Genomic DNA, 22,242 nt, shown 5'->3' on the forward strand with positions numbered 1-22,242 from the left:
CGGTGGGCTTACCCACGGGACGCCGCGGCCCCTTTAAGCCCGGCGCGGCGCAGGCTGCCCAGTGCTGCCGTGTCCCGGGCGAGCGCCGCCGCCCCCCGCCCCCGCCGCACGGGGCCGCCCGGTCCGGCCCGGCCCGGCCCGTCCCGCGCCTCCCCGGGGAGCCGGGCGGGGAGGGGCGGGCACAGCGGCCCGCCGCGGCGGAAGGAGGCCGCCGGCCGCGGCCTCGCTGCCGGCGCTGCCCGCGCACGGTGAGGCTCAGCCCCCGGGGCTCGGCGCGCACCTGCCGGCCCGCCCCCGCCGCGCCGCCCCGCCGGGGACCGGGACGGGGCTGGGCACCTGCCGGCGCCGCTGGGCCTCCCGCACCTGCGCTGCCCCACGCCCCCGGCCGGGCCAGGCCGCCCGGCGGCGGCAGCAGCGACGGCGGCGCCGTTTCTCGGCGGGCAGGGCATGGCGTTCCGCTGAGCTGAGATGAAAGTGACCGTGTGTTTCGGGCGGACGGGGATCGTGGTGCCCTGCAAGGACGGGCAGCTCCGCGTGCGGGACCTGACCCAGCAGGCCCTGCAGCGCTACCGCAAGGCCCAGGAGAAGGTGAGGGCGCGGGCCCGCGGCTGCTCGCCCGGGAGGCCGGGCCGGGCCGTGTGCGGGGGCGGCGGGGCGGGCAGCGGCCGCCGAGAGGACTGGCCCGGCACGGCCCGAGGGAAGGCCCGGGGCCGGTGTGGGGGGCGGCGGGGGTCGGGTAACGGCCGGCGCTGGGCTGGGCCGGGCCGGGCCGGAGCGGGCGGCGGGGGCGCGGAGGGGTGGGCTGCCGGGCTGTGGGGCCCCCGGGGCACGGTCCCCATGCGCCCGCCCGCCGCGTGTGGGCCCGCGGTGAGCATCCCCCGGCCAGATAATCTGTGCGAACAGCTGATGCCGGCGGGCTCGGCTCGTTCCGCCCCGCGAACGAGCAAGCAGGGCTTGTTTCGAATGTTTTAAGGTTTCTTCTCTTATCGCTGTGCGTGGTGACTAACAAACTTGGTACAGACGCGAACATAACTTATGTTATTTCCCTTAAAGCTAGTGTTTCCTGGCGTCAGCTGCTCTGTGTGGTGCTACCTGCCTGGATAGATGACTTCCTTTACGTGAAAAGAGCTCGAGTTTTTCTGAAGTTGTACCTAACTGAGCATAAAAATACTTTTTTTTTTCCTCTTTTCTCCAAGAGGCAGGTGCTGAAGGCTAACGGGATACTGTTTAATATTGATGAAAGGCCTAGTGTTGCAAACACTGCTTTGTGAAAGAGATTCTAGTTTATAAGCCCTGAATTAAGGGCTTTGTAGGATTGTCCATTCTCCTAAGGCATTTGTATAAAAAGAAGTACTATAGCCAGTGGCTTATGGGATCTATTTTGTATCCTGTGCTGGTTTCTTCTGTGCCCAATCAATTATTTGATATCCTGAGTGCAAAACTGGAAGTAAAGGTCTTGCTGCCATATTTTGAGAGAAACTTTCTGCTGATACATTAAATCCATCATGAACAGCTGAGACTGCTCTGTGGTAGAGCTTAAGGAGGTCACCATGTTAGTCTTTCTGAGCAAGTGTAGTGCTTTAACCTGCTTTAAGATACACAGAGCTTGATAAATATTTTGCATGAAAAAATCTTTTTCCTAATAAGCATTGCATGTGTGTAATAACTGCAAAATATTTGTAGAAATCTTGGTGCTGTTACAGCCAACAGTCCATGAGATCTTTTGCACTGAAGTATGGTTCTCAGAGTACTAAAATAGGCATATAGTCTCTGTTTGGGAGTGGGGCTTATCAGAAACAATTACTTTCAGCTGAGTTGAACTTAAAAATTTAAAATTTTATTTCACCTTTGACTTGTTCTTGTGATGACATTGGAATTAGATTCATGATGATGGCTGAAAGATGGCCTACAAAGCTTTTGTATAAATACTTCAAATGCCTTTCCTTCTCTATTTTTTCCTTCCCCCCCCCCCCCCCCCCCCCCGATTCCTTTAGAAAGGAGTGGAAGGGTGTCTGCATTTCTAGGTAAGGCCCTGACTGTTCTAGAAGGCTCAGTAAGCAATTTATAGGAGAGGAACTGCAACAACTTGAGAAAGGTTCAGATAAATGCCAGGCATTTAAGATGTACCACAGCCCAATCAGTTTCTCATGATTTTGTACCATATGCTATTTAGGCAATATTTAAAGAAAATTATTTTTGTGCTAAGCAGTCATCTCCTATGCCTGCTTCAGTGTAAGGATGAAATCATCCAGCCTTCTCTATAGGACAGCCAGAGGCCAGAGTTCACATTTCTGACCGCGTTGTATTTCTTGCCTCTGCAAAGAAAACCTTTTTTTCCTGGCAATTTCCTTATAGAAGTCCCGAGTTTCCTATTCTGCATTGTAGATGGACAAAGTGGCTACAGACCAGTTTGTTAAAAAATTGCTGATGGCCTCGAGTGATGGCAATTCAGAGCTTGTACAAGGACGCATAAAGAGGCAGGGTGGGGGAAGCAGCCTAAGGACCTGAAAAACGCAGAACTGGTTTTCATTCAAGTCACTGAAGAAAGTTTTATGACTTCTGCACGCTGTCTCCCTCTGTACACGGGAAAGTTAAACAGTCCTTTTGCAGGGCTTTGATTAGTTAGTTTTCAGTCTACATGATTTGCAGTGGAACTAGCCGAAAAGGTAAATAGATAAATTTCTTTCTATCTTGTCAGGCATCACTTGGAATTAGTGCTCTTTCCTGAGAGAAAATTTGAGGCTGGTAAAATAGATCATACAGAAGTCACAAACAATTTTATTACCTTGTGAGAGATTTTATCCTATCTAACATGGGTGGATTGGGTGTTTTACCATTTTCCTTCTATTGGCTCTTTCTAAAATTAACTTCCTTTACAAAAATATAGAATATTATAAAGAATGGGATTATCTCAAGATAATCAGCAGCTAAAATCTGTGAGGTGTGGGCTTGTAAACAGGTTTATGTTAAAGATAACTGAAGATTTGTTTTACTTTTCAAAATATTTAGAGTGTTTGGAATACTTCCTGTGGCAGAATGCTGCTGTTTCTGCTGGCATGTTAAGTGTTCTAGATATAATTTTTTTCAAGTGTTAAAATATTTTAAAAGAACAAAGTGGAAAATGGTATTGTTGAAGTGTTTGGAGAAGGGAGGAATATATGGGGAATATCTTTCAGAGTTGCAGAATAGAAAATGAAAAATGGTAGCTAGAATACAAGCTTTGGGAAATTTTTATTAGTTACGGTATTGTCAAATACCATAAAAATGTGTGTGAGAGGGTCTGTATTTTGGGGATTGTTCTGGAAGCCTAGTTCTGCTATTACACTGCAGTCACTTGTCTGGTTAAGGGGAAGGTATGATATTAGAATATTACTTAATGTATATTGTAAAATATTTGAATTTCTGTGTATAAAAATAGCAACGTTTTTAATTGGTTTACAGCACTCACCACTTCTTTATACTTGTAATGAGAGGAAAGTTGATGCAGTAAATGACCAAGTCTCATTTCTGTGAGACTTGGTAAACAGCTGAGAACTCTGCAGGCAGTTGCTTATTGTAGGCTGCTGTGTTTTCTTAGCAAGTTTGATTTGGTTTCTTGGCTGGGCTGCGTTGGCAAGGTTTGGTCATGAAGGCTCAGTTGCTCTGTTAACTAAAAATACTGGGCCATTGTTCCAGCTGAAAAATCAGACAGTGGTTATTTTTTGATGCTACTGAGCTTAGCAGTGGGTTTTAGAGGTTCTGTTGCAGTTCTGAATGGACAGATCTTGTCTGATTCACTGGAGGATACAAATAACTGTCTGGACTTCTGAACTATTCTGTATTACAGTATCAACTAAGATTTCTGTGCTGCAGGATTTAATTATGTGAATAATCTTAGATGTTTAAGAAAACGTTTTGTTAATCAGCTGCTTTGTAAGAATCATAAATAAATTTTTGGGGAAGTGACTGTCATCTCAAGCTACCTTGTGTTTAGTGAAATGAAGCTTGGTGGAACTTTTTTGTGACTCAGGATCTGCTTTTGTAGCTGTTTTAGTAATGTGTGTGTTAAGGCTTTCCTGCTGACAGGTAGATACAGTAGGATTAATGATTCCTTATTGTCAGCCCAGTCCCTTAGTATTTCTTGTAACTTGGTCTTTTTGGTGCCTTGAGGATAACTCTGCAAGTTATCGGTTGTACTTAGGGTTCTTTGGTTGAGTGAGAGCAGATGTACTGCAAAACATTTGAGTTGCTGGGCTTGCTTCTCTGTGGCTATAAAGCATAGCCCTTGGATGCAAGACTAGGTACCTCGTTGATTGTTTTCCAGTGAATTGAGAGACACCTTTTGTTTGGTGGTTTGTTGGTTGCTCCACCCCACCCCGAGTATGAGCATGAGAGGGAGAAAGAAGGGTTCTGGGTCAGCACTGAACGGTTCCGTGCTCTCACTGTGGTCCTGTTGAAAGCAGTTCCTCAATGCAAACGGGGCTAAATGCGTTCAAGCTAAGTGTATTCCTGTGCTCATCATCTACCATTTGAAATGCCTCCCAAGTAGGAGGCAATACATGAATTACCAGCCCTGTAGTGAAGCCCTTGGTTCAGCTGGAGACGCTAGTTTGCTAACTGAAAGGCCTTTAATGCTGTTGGTACAGAAAGTGATGTATGCCCAGGGAGAAGAACGACTATGAGACTAGCAAGTAAAATCCACAAGGGCTTTTTCTTTAAGCTGCAGTGAAACTTTTCCCAGGAAAAAAAATCTACAAAAATGTCTTACTGCTCCACATGTTCTTCATCTCTCTGGAGGAGCCAGAGATGGGGAAGTGGTGTTTATCACCTGTGTATCAGTTTACTCATGTTTGACCTGCTTGAAGTGAGTACTTTGTCTGTCTGAAGTCATAGTTCATAGAAGCCAGTTGAATGGATGGGACATGGAAGCCATATAGCAAAATTATAAGCACTGCAATTTGTAATTTAAATATTAGTTTAGAATTTGTGTCATTTTAAGCACAGTTAAATTCTTGAGTGGCTCACTTTCACAGGCTTTGTGGGCCTCCCTTTGGGAATGCTGACACAGACAATCGAATACCAGTTGAACTATCTTACAGGGACTTGATCTCCAGTTGTTACAGGCGTTAGAGTGTGGTTTTCCACTGATGAGAATGTACAGAAGCCAGCAGTTTATTCTGTAATAGTAATGGTAATTTTAATTGGCAGTCAGACGGAGTGGGAAGCAATAATACAGTGACTAGGTTGACTCAAGAATGGTGCATTTTTGATGAGAGCAAAAATAGCGGGCTGTTTGGGTTGTATTGGTGATCTTCCCCAAATTAGATGTATTTAAAGATCTAATGTTGCAGGATGACTGTATCAGTTGCTAATTCCTACTAGTAAAATATTTTCCCCTTTTCTTTCTTTTCTTGCTTGCCCCACAACATCACAATTAGTTTTCTGGAATTATGTATTGCTGTTGTAAATCAGCCAACAAGCAGAAGGAGTACTAAATGTTCTTGTAGTTTCTCTAAAAACATTGGGGGTAGGGAAAATGACAATTTATTTTGACTCCAAACTCTGTGCTTACAAAAAAAATGTTTGCAAAAACATAACAGATTTCTTCAAAGATATATTTGTAAAGCTTTGAAAGAAATCCTTTGTTATGGACATTTTCTGTTTTGGGCAAATCATAAGTATTTAGTCCTTTATAAAGGCAGAGTAATACAGTTTTTCTGTGACACTTTTGTCTTGGATCTGGTCTCTAGTTTTTGTTTGTTTGGTGTTTTTGCCTTAGGGATGGGGTTAATCCATAATCTTTTTTTTACCAAATTAAGCTCTGTTTTTAAGTACTTTCTTGCTAGGACATGTTTTAACTCCTCATTCCCGTATTTCTCTTAGTATTGCTCAATCAGCTACGGTATGTTAGTGAGCTTTTACATTGTCCTGGAAACCGGTGTATTTCAGTGAACAGCTCAATTATCACTTCTGCATTCAGTCTTCAGGTTTGCGCACTATATCAGCATACTAAAAAAGGAGAATGTAACTTGATACACTGCTTTTCCATTACTGTTGTATGAGTTTATGGGTAACTGATTCATATGTAGAAGACATGCCACATAAGTAGGAGGAGTAAAGAAAAGGGAAGGAGAGAAATGATTGAAGAAATTCTATAGAAAACAAACTGTTATTGACTTAACACTGGTGATGATATTTCACTGAGACTGGAAATAGCTTTCAAGTGGCAGAATTTTGGGTCTTTGAAAGACTTTTCAGGATCACTTTTACAGTGATTCTCTAAAAATGGGAGTTAAAAAGTGCCTACCTCTTTATCACTTTTGCATAAAATCTCTGCTGCTGTGCTGCATCATAGCCACTTGTGTTGATGTAATGAGTGTGTGGTAGATTTCCAGTCTCCTCTTCTCTTTCTAACAGGGGTTAATAATCCAAACAGAAAACCTGCCATTGGACTTATCAGACTTGTAATACAAAATCTCTTATAGGACACTATGTACTTATGCAACCTGAAAAAGAAATGTTTTGATCCTTTTATTATTTTTGAGAAGTAGACTACTGCCAGTAACTTGGGCTTTTGGCTGAATATTAAGTTACCTGTTGTTAATGTGTTTCAGGGAAGCTCAGGTGAAGGGTAGAGCTGCATAAAACTGGTGGAAAAATCAGTAGGCAAAATAAGAACAACTCATCCTGGAAATACTGCAGGTCAGGCTTCATTGTAGGCGATAGTACAGGGTTTTCATTTTTGTCTCCCAGATCATATTTGTCAAGTTCTGAGTACCATTCAGTTGTTACCGCTTGAGAGACTTCAAAGAGTTTGTAATAACTGGGTGTTAAAACAGTCAGAGAAGGAAGCCATTGAAGAGCAGTACAGAGTTCTCAGTAGGGACTGCTTCCTATTGCTCTTTGCCCAGTTGAAGATGATCTCTGGGTAGTCTTGTATGATTTTTTTTTTTGAAGAAGGAATTTAAACCCCAGATGGTATTTTTTGTGTATTTGTTTCCAACTTGGGAAGCACTGTGTAGTATGGCAGTCTTAAAAAAAAAAAAAATTCCTTCTGGCATAGAATGGAACTGGGAGGTGCTTTTGTTTGCTGCATAAAATGCAGCTTTGTTTTTTTTTTCCAAGTATTTGAAATGGAGGATTGTGTCTATGGGTATTTTCTTAAAAACAAGAACATTAAATTTTTAACAGATACAGTTATTTGGGAATAATGGTTCGTATAATGTGACTGTACTTTCCTCCTTACTCAATATCATAGGTCACTTCAATTGTATCATACTGTGCAGAGTCTTGCATCCCGCTATTGAAGCAGCAGATTTCTTCCCCCATTGAGCAGAACATTCTTCAGGCTTTCCTAGTGATGCTAGTACTGCAGCTTTCCTAGCTGTGAAGACCTATTGCTTCATTACTGAAACTCCCTCTAGCCCCCTATTAAGATGTCTGCGTTTCATCCTTAATATGATAACGCTAAAGGTCTTTAGCAATTAGTATTGTTGAAAACAATTTCTGCTTTGTATTTCTATATTTCATTCTTCAGTCTTCCTTACACATAAAGATGTACCCATTGTATGTCAGGGAACTGACTAAAACAGAAATGGTGGGCTCATGAATGGCTTTGATAGAAATGGGCTTCTAAATTCCACTGACCAGATAGTGCCCTAGATACGCTGGCAAACCAAGGAAGCCGCTTCATATGAAATATTTAGAAAATCAGCATGCTGCAAGAACTTTGGAAAATAAGTCTATGCAGTACTTGTGTAGTATCTTCCTTAATAAAAACATTGTTTGTTTCCCTCGCATTATATGTTGTTGTGGTAGTTCCGTAAGTCTTATCACCAATACTTTATTTCTTACGTAGGATTACTTCAATACCTTCTTTGTATTATAAGAAATTACTGATTGCACTGAATAGGATTCTTTTTGGATGGCTATCCTCATGTTAAAGAGGGAATATGTAAGACGATTCTGTAAATGTGATTTTTTTTTTCTTATGCCTAGTGATTGTGCTATAGACACCTCTGTTAAGCGAACTGTTGTAATGTTTTAATGTAATAAAAAGTCTGTCTTACTTTCCAGGGTAAACCTGTAATTTTTATGCCACCAGTACATCCATTCAGAACTGATGGCTTTGCTTTGTTGTGGCAGGTGCCATAGCACTACTCTAGCGCTCAGAGTTGCTCTTGGGAATACTCCTGAATTGGGAGGTTTAGACAAGTTGCTTGCTGGTTTCATGAGGGTACACTGGCAGCATCTATTGCCACGGTGAGACTTCCCACTTCAATGCCTTTCTTTATTGGTTATGACATGTATGAAAAAAAACCTACAGAATGCTTGAATGAACATGCTTCTTACAGCTGGTAATAAGGATACCATTTGTATGAATGGTAGATAGGGAGGAAGATGAATTATTGTAGTCTAACAAAGACTGATATTTGGAATTGCAGAATTCAGTCTGATGGGTGAAGGCTAACAGCTGACTCTGTTGGGGGGACTCTTTCTTTTTTTTTTTTTTTTTTTTTTTTTTTCCTGGCTGGGAATTTGACTTCAAAAATGAGGCTCCTTTGAACCAAATGGCTTTGCAGTACAGCCTTTCTAATGGAATGTTTTTCCAATTCCCAACAAAATACTAGCTATTGGTGAATCTTAACATGCACCCTCCCTATCGTTTTCCTTTACAAAAACGCAGTGATTTCTCAATTGGTAGAAGAAAATGGAGTGCTAAGACTAAAGGAGGATTTGATACAATCCAAAGAAGCTCCAAGACCTGCATTCCTGGAAAATTGTGTGGCTTTATTATTTTTTTTGTCTTTGCTCATCTCTCTTCCCTAAAACCTTAGAAGCCCTTCAGATTGTTATAGAAGATACTGTTTCATTCTCATCAATCCATCAGCAGCTGAGCTGATCTTTATTGGCAAACCTGAATATCTAAGTTACTGATTTTCTGAGAGGAGAAAAAATTACTTTATATAATCGTCTCCTATTTCTTTTAATTTGGGTGTCAGTGTACAGGTCAACTAAGAGTAGTTCAGGTTCCAAAGAGGTTAGAATCCACTATATCTGTATTTGTACCTTTGAAGGAGAGACAAGTCATAAATCCTGATCAGTTAATCCCCTGTATGTGGTGGATTTGTCCTGTGTCCAAAGTCTGGAATGGACCTTGAGCACCCACCCATAGACCATCCTACAGCTGAGGATTCTTCCTTTTAATTTGGACATGGATTTATGCCTTCACATTACCTGTGAAAGGTGGTGGTAAAGTAGTGTTTTCACATTTTCCTGAAAGCTACCATTACAAGGTTCTGTCCTTCCAGTAAGTAGACAGGTGATCTTCAGATGCCTGCCTGTGGGGCAGGCAGGCTTAAATTAAATGCATCTTTTTAAACCTCAGTGATGTCCATATAAGGAGAGCTCCTTATTGATGTTCCTCCTCAGACTAGAAGTTTGGAGGGCATGTAGTCTTTCCTGCCCTTTATTTTTTTTGTTAGTCTTGCAGTACTGGATGTCATTAATGGGGATAAGGTCAGAATTCAATGTAGAGGGTTTGGGGTATGATTCTACCATTTTTCTGTGTTTTAAGGAGTCTTAACTACTACTGAATGTAGGTGCCATTCACTTCAGTTCCTGTAGGTCAGGCATTTTTTGTTGAACTCAGTTCTTAGTGGCATAGTTTGCCTGCTGTGACCTTTGCCTAAACTGACTATGATAATTTTTTTAATAATCCCCTGTGATACTCATTTGCTGATGAATTTGATGGATAGCATTTTGAGTGTTACAAAGCTTTCCGCTAACATTCTGTGCTTGCCAACTTTTTTATTTCTGAGTAGAAGCCAGAAGTGAAACCAGACTGCAAACTTAAGCCTTAAGACTTTGCTGTTAGTAGAAGCGTTGACTGTAGGCTGATCAGACCTTTTGGAATGATAAGTTTTATGAATATGGAAATTAGTATGTGACCTGGAACTCTACCTAACTAACTTCTTCCTTCACAGCTTGTCGAAATTGCATGTGCTGTCCAATCCTGCAACTTCTGCCTAGAGGTCAGTTGCAGAATGTCACTGCTGTGGATACCTGGTCGAGCAGCTACTGAAATTATCATTCTGCCAGCTATAACCTATTCTATAAGGCTTTCTTAACTAGTTCAGTAAGGATTTCGATAGATGGTTCTCATCTCAGAATTTTTGTTGGGTTTATCCTAGATGCTAAGTACCACAAAGGTAGGACAGAAATACAGTAGTGCAGAAGAAAGGGAAGCAATAAACAAGGCTACTTGTGACAGTGTGTCTGTAGCTTTTCTAAAAGTAAAAGTAATTCAGGGGTTCTACAAATCTGATCAAGGTGAGGTTGCTGTTTTGCAGCAGTTTAAGCTTTGAAAGGCTTAGTCATACCTTTTCCCTTTCATGGGTAGTGAGGCCTATGCAGTTGTATAATTAAAACTGTTCCTCAGTCTATCCAGGACAAAAACCAAGTGGGTAACTTCCTCTGATCATCCAGCCTGTGTCATACTTTGTCGTCAGTAAATTGGATGATCATACTACATTTCACCTGTACTTTTTTTAACTGAAACAAACTTCTGATTTTAAAATAAATAATCTTGATGTCTTCCATTCACTGCTTAAGTTGTTTCTTTGAAGAAGTTGTTATTAATTATGTTACTTTTTACTTGAACTGTGAGTTCGTCTACATGGAAGCCTGTTCGGAAACCAGAAGTTATACGGGAAGTTTTTTTGCTGAGTAAAGACTCCAGAGGGCTTCTATTTAGAAGGAAAAAAAAAAACAACCAAAAACCAAACCAGTATTGGTTAATCTTGCAGGAAAAAATGAGGCAAATATATTATTGCATCAATCACATGTGTCTATATAGTGAACTCTATGAAAATGCAGTTTACCTCCAAACCACATGCCTTCCACTCACATTGAGTTAACAAGTTGTTTGCTATAACAATGATTTTTGTTAAGGTGTAAGGTTTTTTCTAATAAATAAAATAATTGGCTACAGTAAGGGGTTGTCAGCAATTTATTGGATTATTTTTACAGGCTGATTTATTTTGTACTGAGTAAGGACTTCTAAATTTGAGGAAATATCTGGTCTGCTCTAGTGTGCCAAAGATGTGGCATACTTTGCTTTGACTCATTGACTTCAACTGTGTTTTCATTAGGTTACTCACTCTACTGAGATTTTCTTTAGAAGTTGTCTTCGCCCCTTCCTCTAGGTTGTCCTCCTCCCGCCCTTCCCATTCTGTGGGATAGGTTACAACAGTGTACTAATATTGAATTTACTTGATTGGCATATTTTTCAGAAGTCTGTTAGTAGCAGTTGCCTTATTTAACATATATGTCATGGGTTGTTTTTTTTAGCTGATGTTGGAAATTTGGCTGTCATCTTCTGCTTCTGGCACCTCAACCTGTTCTTTGTCTGCCCAAAGAATAGAAGATTGGAAAGGAGATTGCTCTTGACTCCTTGACTTAAATCTTCCTGTGTCTTGCATGGGGTAGACAGACTTGCTGAGATTTTTCAAGTAGTGAAGGGAGTTAATGTGCTCAGCTCCCACAGAATTAGGCTCATTTGAAAAACCTAGCTGCTGCCAATTCACAATTAATTTTCCCCTGCTGGCTGTAATGAACGTATTATGAACAAATGTTTCAGGAGTTCCTGGCATTATAAGCTACGAAAAAAAAACTCCCTGAAGAGCTAGAAACCTCAAATAGTTGTGTTGGGCAACAAAAAGGAGAAGGTTCTTTGACTTTTTTACATTGTGCAGCAGTGGTCATGATGCAGGCTTTCTTTAAACTGCTGTGTAAAAGGAAGATAGTTTTTCCCTCCTCCTCCAAAAAAAAATATCTAGATGCGTGCGCGTGTGTGAAAAATAATCTAACATCAGGGTCTGTCCCGTCAATGATAAACAGTGACTCCTCTATGTTAGGCAAGAAGATTAAGACTTGAAATTCTGGAGAAATCTTCCGTATTAATGTTTCAGGAACAGTAACTTGGATAGCTCTTGTTCAGCTGCCGACCGATGGGAGATATTAATTTTACCTGAAAAACCCTCATAGAAACCACTCCACTGGCTTTACAAATAGCAAAATTAAGAATTAATTTCTGCTCAAAATACTCAACATAACTCAGAAATGCTTGAAAGAACACTCATGACCTATGCATTTTAAATATATTACTTCCGATGGTTTTCCCTCCTTATGATCACTGTTGTATTCAATCCACTTACTTTTCAAAACTGTCAACAGAACAAAATTGCTCTAAACTCTTACCCTTTTCATATACTTCCACTTGAAGTAAGGTGGACCAGATGGGAGTATGCCAGTGTTGACCTCTTAACCCTTGAGTCTGGAAAAATGTTGATTTAGGTCATCTTCCATTTAAGTTAGATTTTGAGTGTTGTGGGGGAGTAATTGTAGCAAATCAGAAACTGAAGGGAGAAGACTGTTTTCTTTTGCAAACCAATACATGCAGCGTATGTACAGCGGTTTTTGCAAATAAGTATGTGCAGCATGCCTTTTCTTATTTGACCTTTCATGTAGCATTAAAAATGTAGTGCTAAAGTTGGACTGTGTCATCCTTCTCGCTCTCCTCATCCCTGGTCTCTGCTATGTGTGGGTTTTTTTTGTTTGTGGTTTTTACTATATAATGAATTTTGCAGTTATGTATGTTGCCGTTGTATGCTTTCTTGGCTGGAAGAAAAAATATATAATAATTGGTGCCATTGTTTTATTAAGCCATATTCAAAGACACTAGGACAACACTAGGTAGGTCTTTTTTGGTAACTTCAGATGTTTCAAAGGCAACATATATCTGACAATATACAGACATTGTTTGTCTTGGTGTGATACAACTGTCTTTTGAATTCAGTGGAAGTGGAGGAGTCTGGCTTATTGTTCACGCTGCAGTTCATTAATGGCTGTAGATATGAAATGAGCATCTCACTAAATGGAAGTCTTGGTCAACCTCTGACTCTTGCCTTAAAGGCTTGAGAATAGACAATATGAAAAATACACCAGCTTCTTTCCAGATGGCTGAATGCTTGATGTATCTTTATGTTTAGCTGTCATTCAAATGTGAATGCTGTGGTGATTATAAGTGTCTTCCATTTTTCTGGTTTGAAATGATCCCTTTTATGCATTGTGTGTTTAGAGATTAACTGTTTGGCTTATCAATAGGGATTTTGGAGTTAAAAAACCCAACTTGATGGTATAGCAAAATCCTGGATGTTAGTGTTCAAAAGCAGACATGACAGTGCAGGTCTTAGCTCCACATAACCATGTTGCACACAGCAGTTGTTTTGAAATAGGTTGTAGTGGACTATTAACTTTCTGCATCATGTTGTTGTTTCAATTTTGAAACATCTTGTGTGTGATAAGTTTCATACTACTGGTTTTTGTTAGTGCAAAAGTGTCTTTCTGCAGTCTAGGGGGGAAAAGTTCAATAGAGGAGGCTTTGTGTGAAAGAGTTTCTTTGGGGAGAAAAACAAAAACTAGATTTATTTTTAAACGATGAGTGTGAATCACACTTTCTACCTGATGCTTTGAGATAAATATGCGCATTAATACTCAAAGATAGAAGCTGAAATTTAATGATCAAACTGTTTAATACTGTTGAAATCTTGCTAAACCTCACTTAATGCAGGCTTTTTTCTTGTTGCTCTTTGTTTTGGAGCCTAACTTCATAGCGTAAGAGATACGTGTAGTAATGTAGAAAAGCTGTTGCAGGTTCTGTAGGAGGCTAAATTGCTTCCCTCGCCTGACTATTATACTGGCAAATTCTGATGTTTTTTTTTCTATTAACAGACAATGTCTGTTTCCTTACTTAGTAGACATTTAAAAAAGAGAATCAACAGCTTCGTTGCATGTGCTGGTTTCCTTTTTCAGGCACCACATGTAGTGATAAAATTTAGTGACAGGAGATCCAATTACTTTGCTGAAAAGCCTTCAGCATCTTGTGGCTGAACTTGTCAGTGACCGGCTCTCTACCGGTGTTTGTGAGTGAGAATTGGGAAACTGAGATATAATCACCTCTGTTAATGAGAAGGTAATATTACACTGGAAGTCCTATTGACAGTGCACTGTGATAAAGCATTTCTGTAACCTGGTTAGCCTTGAGCGTTCTTGTGAGTAATGGGTATGTTATATCCTGTTTGCTGTAGGCATTTCCAATAGGCCTTTGTTTAACTTAACAGTGAAATCTTGCTTCTGTAGGTGCTTGAGCATGGCATCATATGTGGAGCATGGTATGTGGATACAGTTGTGGAGCCCAAAAAGAATGAATGATGTAGCCAACTGAAAACTAAATTACACTCATCTGTAGGAGTGATGGATGGCATCGAACTGCAAATGAAAAGGAAGGTTGTAATGGCATCTCAGGACTGTTGCAAAATACATGCAAGCTCGGGAAAGAATTTTCTGGTCAGAGGGTTGGAGATACTTGCCACAAAGTAGTAGCTGGAACGTATACCTCAGGTGTCATTTCCCACATTTGAGCTGAATGCTCTACTTACCTGTTTGTGAGCTATTTGCAGTGACTTTTATTCTGCTTTGCTGCATTCTGTTTTCTTTTAAATCCATGAAGCTGTTCCTTCCCAACTCTTTTGTGATTCTGTTTTCCTGAAGATACTTGGAGGAAGAAGAGAAAGCAGTTCTTTTTGAGCTTCAGGATAAGGGGCAGGGGAGGGGAATCCTTCTGCACGCTATTGGTGTTGAATTTCAATGAAGGGGTGAATAACCTCGTTCTCTTTTTTTTTTTTTTTTTTTTCCGTTGTCCTCTATCTGGCCAAGATCCACTTAATGAGATGTGGTTAGGCATACAGTGTAAGTTTTGATGATGTGTTAATTCTGGCATGTTCTGTGTAGTCAGTCAGGTGAAGGTGGAAGTTGATCTCACAAGTGATAGAATTGTCCTTGTTCGGGTTTTATCCAGTTCTATCACTTGGTTCTGCCAGTATGATTAGAGGTAGAGGTTGTTCGGGCTATTCACCGGGTGTGTCTGCTGTATTTCAGAAGTCAGATAATGAAACTTACTGGTATTGTACTGTGATACTATAAATTTTGTTAATATAACACAGAATGTAAGAGAGGTTCTATAATAATTCCCATGCTGTAATATTATGCTGGTAAATATTTTTATTACTTTTTAAAACTCCTCCTTGTTTTCTTTCAGACAATAGCCAGAACCAGTGAAGCTGGCTAATCTTAAAGGAATTAGGCGGTGCTTGCCTGTTAGTTGTGCCCTCAGAGCATTCTTGACCCAGTCATTTTTGCTACTGAGAGGTAAACGGAGGAGGGAGGCTGGTTAATTTAGCATTTAGCGTGAGAACAAAGTGGCATGCAACAGCTTCTCGCTCCAACGTCCATATGGCTGAAAATCCTTTATTTCCCTCCCTGCACATCCAATTCTTAGTTGATCTATTACTTTCCATGACCACTTTTTTAAAATTTTCCTTTCTCTTGTAATGAACTTTCTACCTCAAAGAGACTCTACTTACATCTTCAAATACTTCTGATGCTTTGGGTATTTAAAACTACCATGACTGTCTCAGAATCTTTCTAGCACTGGGGCCTACAGTTGTCCTTAATGGCTCTATTTTGGAACTCCGTGACCAAAGGTATTGTGAAAGGTCATGTATTTTCTCTGTCTTCTGAGTGAGGAAAAAGACCCCCAAATCCACGCTTAACACTCCTCTAAAGCAAGCAATGAACTGTAACCGCTAGTAGGTTGACAAAGAGCATGGAGATCAGGGCTGATACGGGAAGTGGCACCGGTTGGAACTAGTGCCCCTGCTGCAATGCGCCAGCCTTGGAGGTGTGAGAAGGCAGTGGGGGTCTGGGGTGTGACTGGCCTCACTGACAGCGCAAGTCTGCCAGACTTCTAGCAAAATTCCTCCCCAGCCTCTGCTCAGTGGTTGATCCATGTAGGAAACAGGATTGCACTGCAGCAGGAAAGTCCTACTGTTTTCTGTGAAATAAGTGAAGTACTTGCATATGATTAAGAGGATTTTTTTCTTCCAGAAAAATATGTAATGGCTTTCTGTGTGGAATTAAAGATACATTTCTGTAACTTACTATGGTTTCTTTCTTACTTGAGCATTGTCTAAAGCTCGGTTTATGTTATAAGGTTTTACAGGATTTTACCCTACCTGATCTGCATTGTCTTACAGGTATTTGTATTCTCTTTTGTGGGAGTTTGGAGTCTGCTGTTACTCAGTTGCATGTCTGAAACACCCAGCTGCTTCTGATAAGCAGTCCTGTGTCCGCGGCACATACATTAATCACTTTATCAAAGGATGGCTGAAACAGTTGTAAATAAAATAATCTTACATAGTTTCTAGATGCAGGACTGAATTCGTGGCTGCTCTTATTGTAGATGCTGAGCCATTTATCAACTCTTTTCCTGAAGATCTTCAGTGCTGAGTTTGTTACAAACTGAGTTGTGTGAATTTACAGCCAGCCTGTGTTTTTGTTATCTGTAGCTCTATTGAATGGTTTGAATTTAAGATATCTTCACTTTTAGTTGGCGCTTTTAACCTGGACTTTGCTTTTGAAATATGGTAGTCTTGCACACATGCCTGCCTTGTTTTCTTAAGGGATTTTTCCTAATTTCTTTGTGAAAAATGGGTGGTAATTTGAAGCAGTAACTTCATAGTTCTGTGTGCTCACTTTAAGTTGGATTTTAAGAAATCATGACTGTGGTCCCTCAACCCCGCAGTGTTACCTTCAGATATCAAAAAAAAAAAAAAGCCAGACTCAATGCAAATTAATTATTTGCCAGGTGCCTGTAGCTGTGTAGCAGTTTTCTTATTAGCATAACAATACTACTCTGAATATTGTAGCTATTATTTGGCACTGAGAACTTGAAATATGAAAGTTAAAGCTTAAAATGTTGTGGGTTTACTTAGACATGTTCTGGAGCTGTTGTGTTAACTTACATAGGGGTGAGTCTTTGTTTCTAAGTTGTTGAAGCAATCTAGTCTAATGGGCTTGATGAGGTAAAGGATGTTCTTAGTTTATAACTGAAGATCAGTTTACACTTGCATACTTGCATTCTATAGTTACCTTGGATTCAGAACCTGGTGTACAGTGCACTCCGGCTTCAACTGAGACTTTTTGTAGGATTTTTTTGTAGTTGCTACAACCTCAGTGCATGGGCCTCTTTGTCTAAATGTGTGTCTCCAACTATCTTTGCCTGTTTTGGTTTTGCATGCTTGCTCTTCATGGAAATGTTCTTCTTAAATGTCAAATGTTGGAGTGTAATGTAAAGGTGGGCTATGTGATCCCTTTGCTGATGTATTCTCTACATCGTATTTTATTCAGATAGTGGGCCATATTCAGAGAGCGGTTCTTGTCCACATTCAGATTCAGTATAAAATCAGAATGCTCTTATTTTTGAAGGGTTCCAGTGCTGCAAATCAAATCAAAGTTTGAGTGTAATTTAAAGTGTTCTGTGCCATTTTGGATTTATGTGTCTGTGCTCTGACTATTGGACTGTTGGGAATTCCACGCTAGGCATATCTGCAGTTTTTTCTGTTTTCCTCCTCAGACCTAATGTGGGAGATGAGTATTTTTTTGCCCTGCATATTCATCTGCTAGGATAAACCAACTTTCTCTTCTTTCTGTTCTCTAGTGATACTGGAGTGATAGGTGAGATGAATAACTGCCTTCCTTGCCGTCTGACAAATGAACATAGTCCTATTAATTTCTCAAAGCAAAATAATTTAAAGATGGCTAAAGAACAAGAAATATTCTAGTCTCTCTTTGCGAGCACTGTCTCTGAGGGACAAAGGAGATTCACTGTCCCTCTGTCCTGCTGTGGCCTACAGTATGCAGGTGCCGAGTGACTTGGGTGGAGGAAACCTATTCACCGTGCTGCCTTTGCCATGCTTTATAACCTGTCTGAAGAACTTCCTGTGTGTTAACATAGAATGTGTTAACTGTACATGCGAATGCATCAGGGAAGGAAAGAGGAAGAAAAAGAATGGGAGAAGGATGAGCTTCATCATCCAAAGTGAAGTTTGGTGTATGGTAGTGTGAAGAGGATAGGTGAGGGAGACAAGAAAAAGTGGTTGTCTGTCCTTGCTCATGCTGTTGTGTTTTGACTTGTAGTCATAGTAGTACCTAGTCCTATTAATTTCTCAAAGCATAATCATTTGGAGACAACTAAAGATCGAGAAATATTCTAGGCCCTCTGGTGACTAGGGATTGATGAGCAATTTTTTTGACCATTTAGCATGTTAAATATAAAGCTGATAGTGAGCTGTGCTTATGCTGTGTTAGTCTCATACCAAAGACTAAAAAGAAACTCTGCTTTCTGGTAGTAGGCTGTGTCTGCCTTCACTCAGTAGTCCGCTTGACTTCAAAGAAAAACAAGAGAAGATTTTTCTGCCCTTTTGCAGATGGGTAACAGTTTGTCTGTCACAAGCCTGTGGTACTCCACAGGCCTTATACATGAATTGTTTGTTTGTCTTTGTTTGTTTTGCTTTTTCCACTCTGATCCTTAAGAGCCAGCAAGGCAAACAGTGTGAGACTTCACAAAAACTGCAGATGTGCTGAGATAAAACCAACCTTAGTGACAAAGATAAATCTGTTTCTTTTCTGTCCTGATCTGATTAGAGTCCCCATTTTGACATCAGGTTTTTAGCATCTTCAAAGACAGAAACTTCTAAAGTCGGGTATTTAAAGTGACCTTATGTAAAATTTTATATATATATATTTTTTTTTGCATGACTTCCTTCCTACTTTGTAATTGCACCACTTGGCAATATCACATCCAATAATGGTCTAAAAAACAATTGGGAGAAGGATAAATTTTTCACAACTAGTCTTGAAAGATAAAGTGAGTGAATCTAAAAAAAAAAGTGTTGTGGGAAAATACATAAAATAATTTTGTGTTTTATTTTTTAAATTTGCTTGTTCACAAGAAATAGCTTCCTCTGCTGTAGTCTAAAAGTAGATTTTCTAAACAGTAGGGTAAGTTGTGTTGTGTTGGAAGAAAAATTCTTTGGTTCAGCTCATACTTGAATGTTTAATTTATTCCTGCAAGGAGGAGTTAATTTCTTCTTCTGTGTTGTCTTACTGTGTGAAGAAAACTTCTTAACCTCTCTGAAAATCAAAATGTGTGCTTTGGCCAGAAACAAAGTATCATGGATATATTATTAAGACTGGGTTTACTTCCTGTGATCTCTCATTTTATTTCCTGTATTGCAATCAGGACACATAAGCTGACATAAACCAGGCACAAACAGATCAATTGTGTCCTTTTCCAGTAAACACCCATGTCAAAAAGTATTTTGTTCTTTTGAGGGGCTCAGTTTTTTTTGTGGTTGATGTGTTTTTAATCCTGGTGAAAAGATCATCCTTGATTCTCTTCTGCGTGTAACATTTAAGTTTTTTTTAAAAATGTACTGATTTAAGAATTCTTCTGTTTTGTTTTCTATAGGGTCCTCATGCATGCAGATACTAACTTTTGTTTTTGTTTTGAGAGTCTAACTTCAACTTGGAAAAGTTCAGTACGCTGAATTAGTAAGGAGGCTTATTAAGGAGAAATTTTAGCCAGGAGTTGGCTGCTAGTGTGATTAGTTATGTTGTAATATAGTATTCTTTTAATTTTCTCGAGGTAATTGGTCTAAGATTGCTTAAATTACTATTAGGCAAAAGCTTATTTCAAGGGGCCCTCATGTAGCAGGCAGCAGTGTCCTATCCTAGCCTGATGAAATGTGTAAGATCTTTGTGATTACTTCACCTATGTACTTAAATGTGTTAGTCATGTGATACAGCCCATACTTTCAAATAATTTACAGCTAGGAGGTGGGTCTCTTCATTGGCAGATGCGTTCCTAGTAGGAAGCTGACAGACGCAAACACGACTCAGAATGATGTCACTGTCGGTATTGTGTGTGGGTTTTTTTTTTAATTGTTTGCTTCACTTTATGGCTTATGGCAAAGAACAGTTTCAGGGCTATGTGCCTGTATCAGGTGAAAAGAAAATGACTGCTGTGAATGCTATGGAAGGGGAGGCAAAGTTATGTTTTGGTAGCGGGGTTGAAAGCCTGTTAGTCAGCCCTGCTAAATTTACTGTTAAAAGTGAAGAACTTTTGTCTTGTATGTACTCAGAAGTTTGATTGCTTGGAAGTAACTTCTTCCTGTTCTCCATCACCCCCTAATTATAAGTCAGAATTGCACTTTTAAGGTCCTCTCTTAGGTGGCTTTATTTTTATACTACTTTGTTTTATCTGGAAGGCAGATTAGGAAGCACCTTTTACAGTCACCTTTACAGGACTATTTCTATTGTATGGCCTTCTGTGTTTTCCATAGTTTTATTGCTGTATGCTTAAAAGCTGTTTTTCTCAGCAGACTGCCTTCTGCCCTTTGCCCCTCACCTCAGCTTTAATTTCTATCTTTGAGCTCAACCAGGATACATCTTTTTCTTGAATATTACTGACATGAGAGAATGTATGTCACTTCAGCTGGTGGAAGGATATAAAGAAGTTTTATCTTCTCTCTAGCATCTTGAAGCATTTTCACTTCTAATACAAGCAGATTCGGAGTTTTGGTGAAGGCTAACAAAAATACTATGGAATATATGAGGAATCTTTTTTACTATCTTACTGTGCTGTAACATGTTTCTATTCCTTGTATTGAAGGTTTCTGCTGCTTTTGAATTTCTAGCTCGAAGTGATTAAAAATGTATTGGTTAGTTTTATGCAGTTGAACTACAGAGCTTTAAAGACAATGTAATTAATACCAGGTAAGAATTTATTTTCAACAGTGAGACCTACTAGTGTGGGTTTGTAACTTACTCTGTTGTACTGTAATACAAACTAAACTCTGGAAGCTTCTTGAGCAGTGAAACCTAAACGTTACCTTTTTCTCTATTTTTTTTTTTTTTTTTTTAAGTTTGTGAAAAGAACACCTAACTTGTATTCTAGCCTTCATATAGGGAGACTTATTTGGGTCTGGTCAGTGCTAGGACCTGCTGAATTCAGTAAATGTCTGGAACAGGCTTAATCTCTTGTGGAGAAAGCTGTTTGTCTTTGCTTTTTACAGAAGCTTCTTGTGCTTGCTTTTTTTCTTAAAAATGTAAACCCTGCAGCATACAATATTGTTATAGAAATGATACAGTTCTACTGCTTCAACTGTCTTCACATGTGTGAATGTTGCTCTTTGCCTGCTAGGAGGATGGGGTGTGATGCATTTTTATTACGGTTTCTCTTAGGTTCTGTAAGGATGTTCAGGTATATGTAGCTTGAGTTGTTGCTGAGATCTAACCATTCAGCTCTAGCCATTCTTGAAAGTGCCTCTGCTGTGACTGAGGAATATTTAACACCCAGCAGCGATAATATGTAGTATGCAAACATTTGCTCTCCTATCAGCTGTTTATTTTGGGAACTCAGTATTCATGTTCCCAGAAAACAGAGCCCCACCTCTACTACAACTGATGATGGCAGCCCAGTTGCTGGCACTTGAAATGTAGTCTGGCTAGAAGTACCACTTCAGGCTTGTTTGGAGGTGGCTATGGTAAACAAACAAAAAATGCTGGAGTCTGTTCTAATTTAGTGATAAGTTTTGAGAAGGATTTAGAGGTGAAGTTTGAGGCTGTGACCAATCTCATCATCCATCTGTTCCTCCCCAGCTCCCTTTTTGTACTCGGCTCCCCAAGCTGTGGTTTGAGAGTAACTAATACTTAGTGCTGTTTGGCTGTGGATGGTGATACATCATGTAGCCTTAGAATGCATGTAGAAATCATTAAATACTTATTATATATTGGGACGTAATAGATTGCATTGCAAGATAGGATCTAAAGATAATTAAATGGTAGAATATCTCTCTCTTACTGACCTTAACCTAAAATAGCCCCTTCATCAGAAATATGTTGCGATTGTGGGTTTCTTAATCTTATTTTTACACTGTCTAAATGACAGAAAACAACGTATCTGGAGTCCAGTCCTTCCCCCCAACTTTGACCTAGCATTTATTCTGTCACTGTGGATGTGGAACAGTCATATATGGCTTCCATTTTTTAAAATACATCATTTTCGTGCTGTATTTCATTGATGTTTATATGCTCTAGTGAAGCAGTTGTGTGGAGGTGCTTCTAAAATATCACCCTGAGAAGTAATTGTGGGAGGAGTCTTCCTAAGTCAGTCCTACTTCTGAATTTTCCAGTGTGTCCTATCTTTACCATATTTAAATTAAAAATTCCAGGTTAGGGATTGCAATTTTATGCATTCTGCACAGCAGAACAAATAACAGCACTAAATAATAATTAATT

The 22,242-nt window shown here is 40.0% G+C and overlaps 1 protein-coding gene across 3 annotated transcripts in view; it reads left to right on the forward strand.

Annotated features, from left to right (window-relative positions):
- The first annotated feature begins 315 nt into the window (after window positions 1-315).
- Window positions 316-22,242, forward strand: part of PARD3B (par-3 family cell polarity regulator beta) — a 442,892-nt gene continuing 420,965 nt past the window's right edge. For 2 of the 3 annotated variants that reach the window (XM_075093709.1, XM_075093712.1), the window contains exon 1: window positions 316-588. In XM_075093709.1, coding sequence (XP_074949810.1) covers window positions 469-588 — 120 coding nt within the window. In that variant the 5' untranslated portion in view covers window positions 316-468. The remainder of the gene's footprint in view (window positions 589-22,242) is intronic. The other variant, XM_075093710.1, reaches the window with a different exon arrangement.

This window comes from Phalacrocorax aristotelis, chromosome 5 (genome assembly GCF_949628215.1).
Source record: "Phalacrocorax aristotelis chromosome 5, bGulAri2.1, whole genome shotgun sequence".
NCBI classification, from domain to species: Eukaryota; Metazoa; Chordata; class Aves; order Suliformes; family Phalacrocoracidae; genus Phalacrocorax; species Phalacrocorax aristotelis.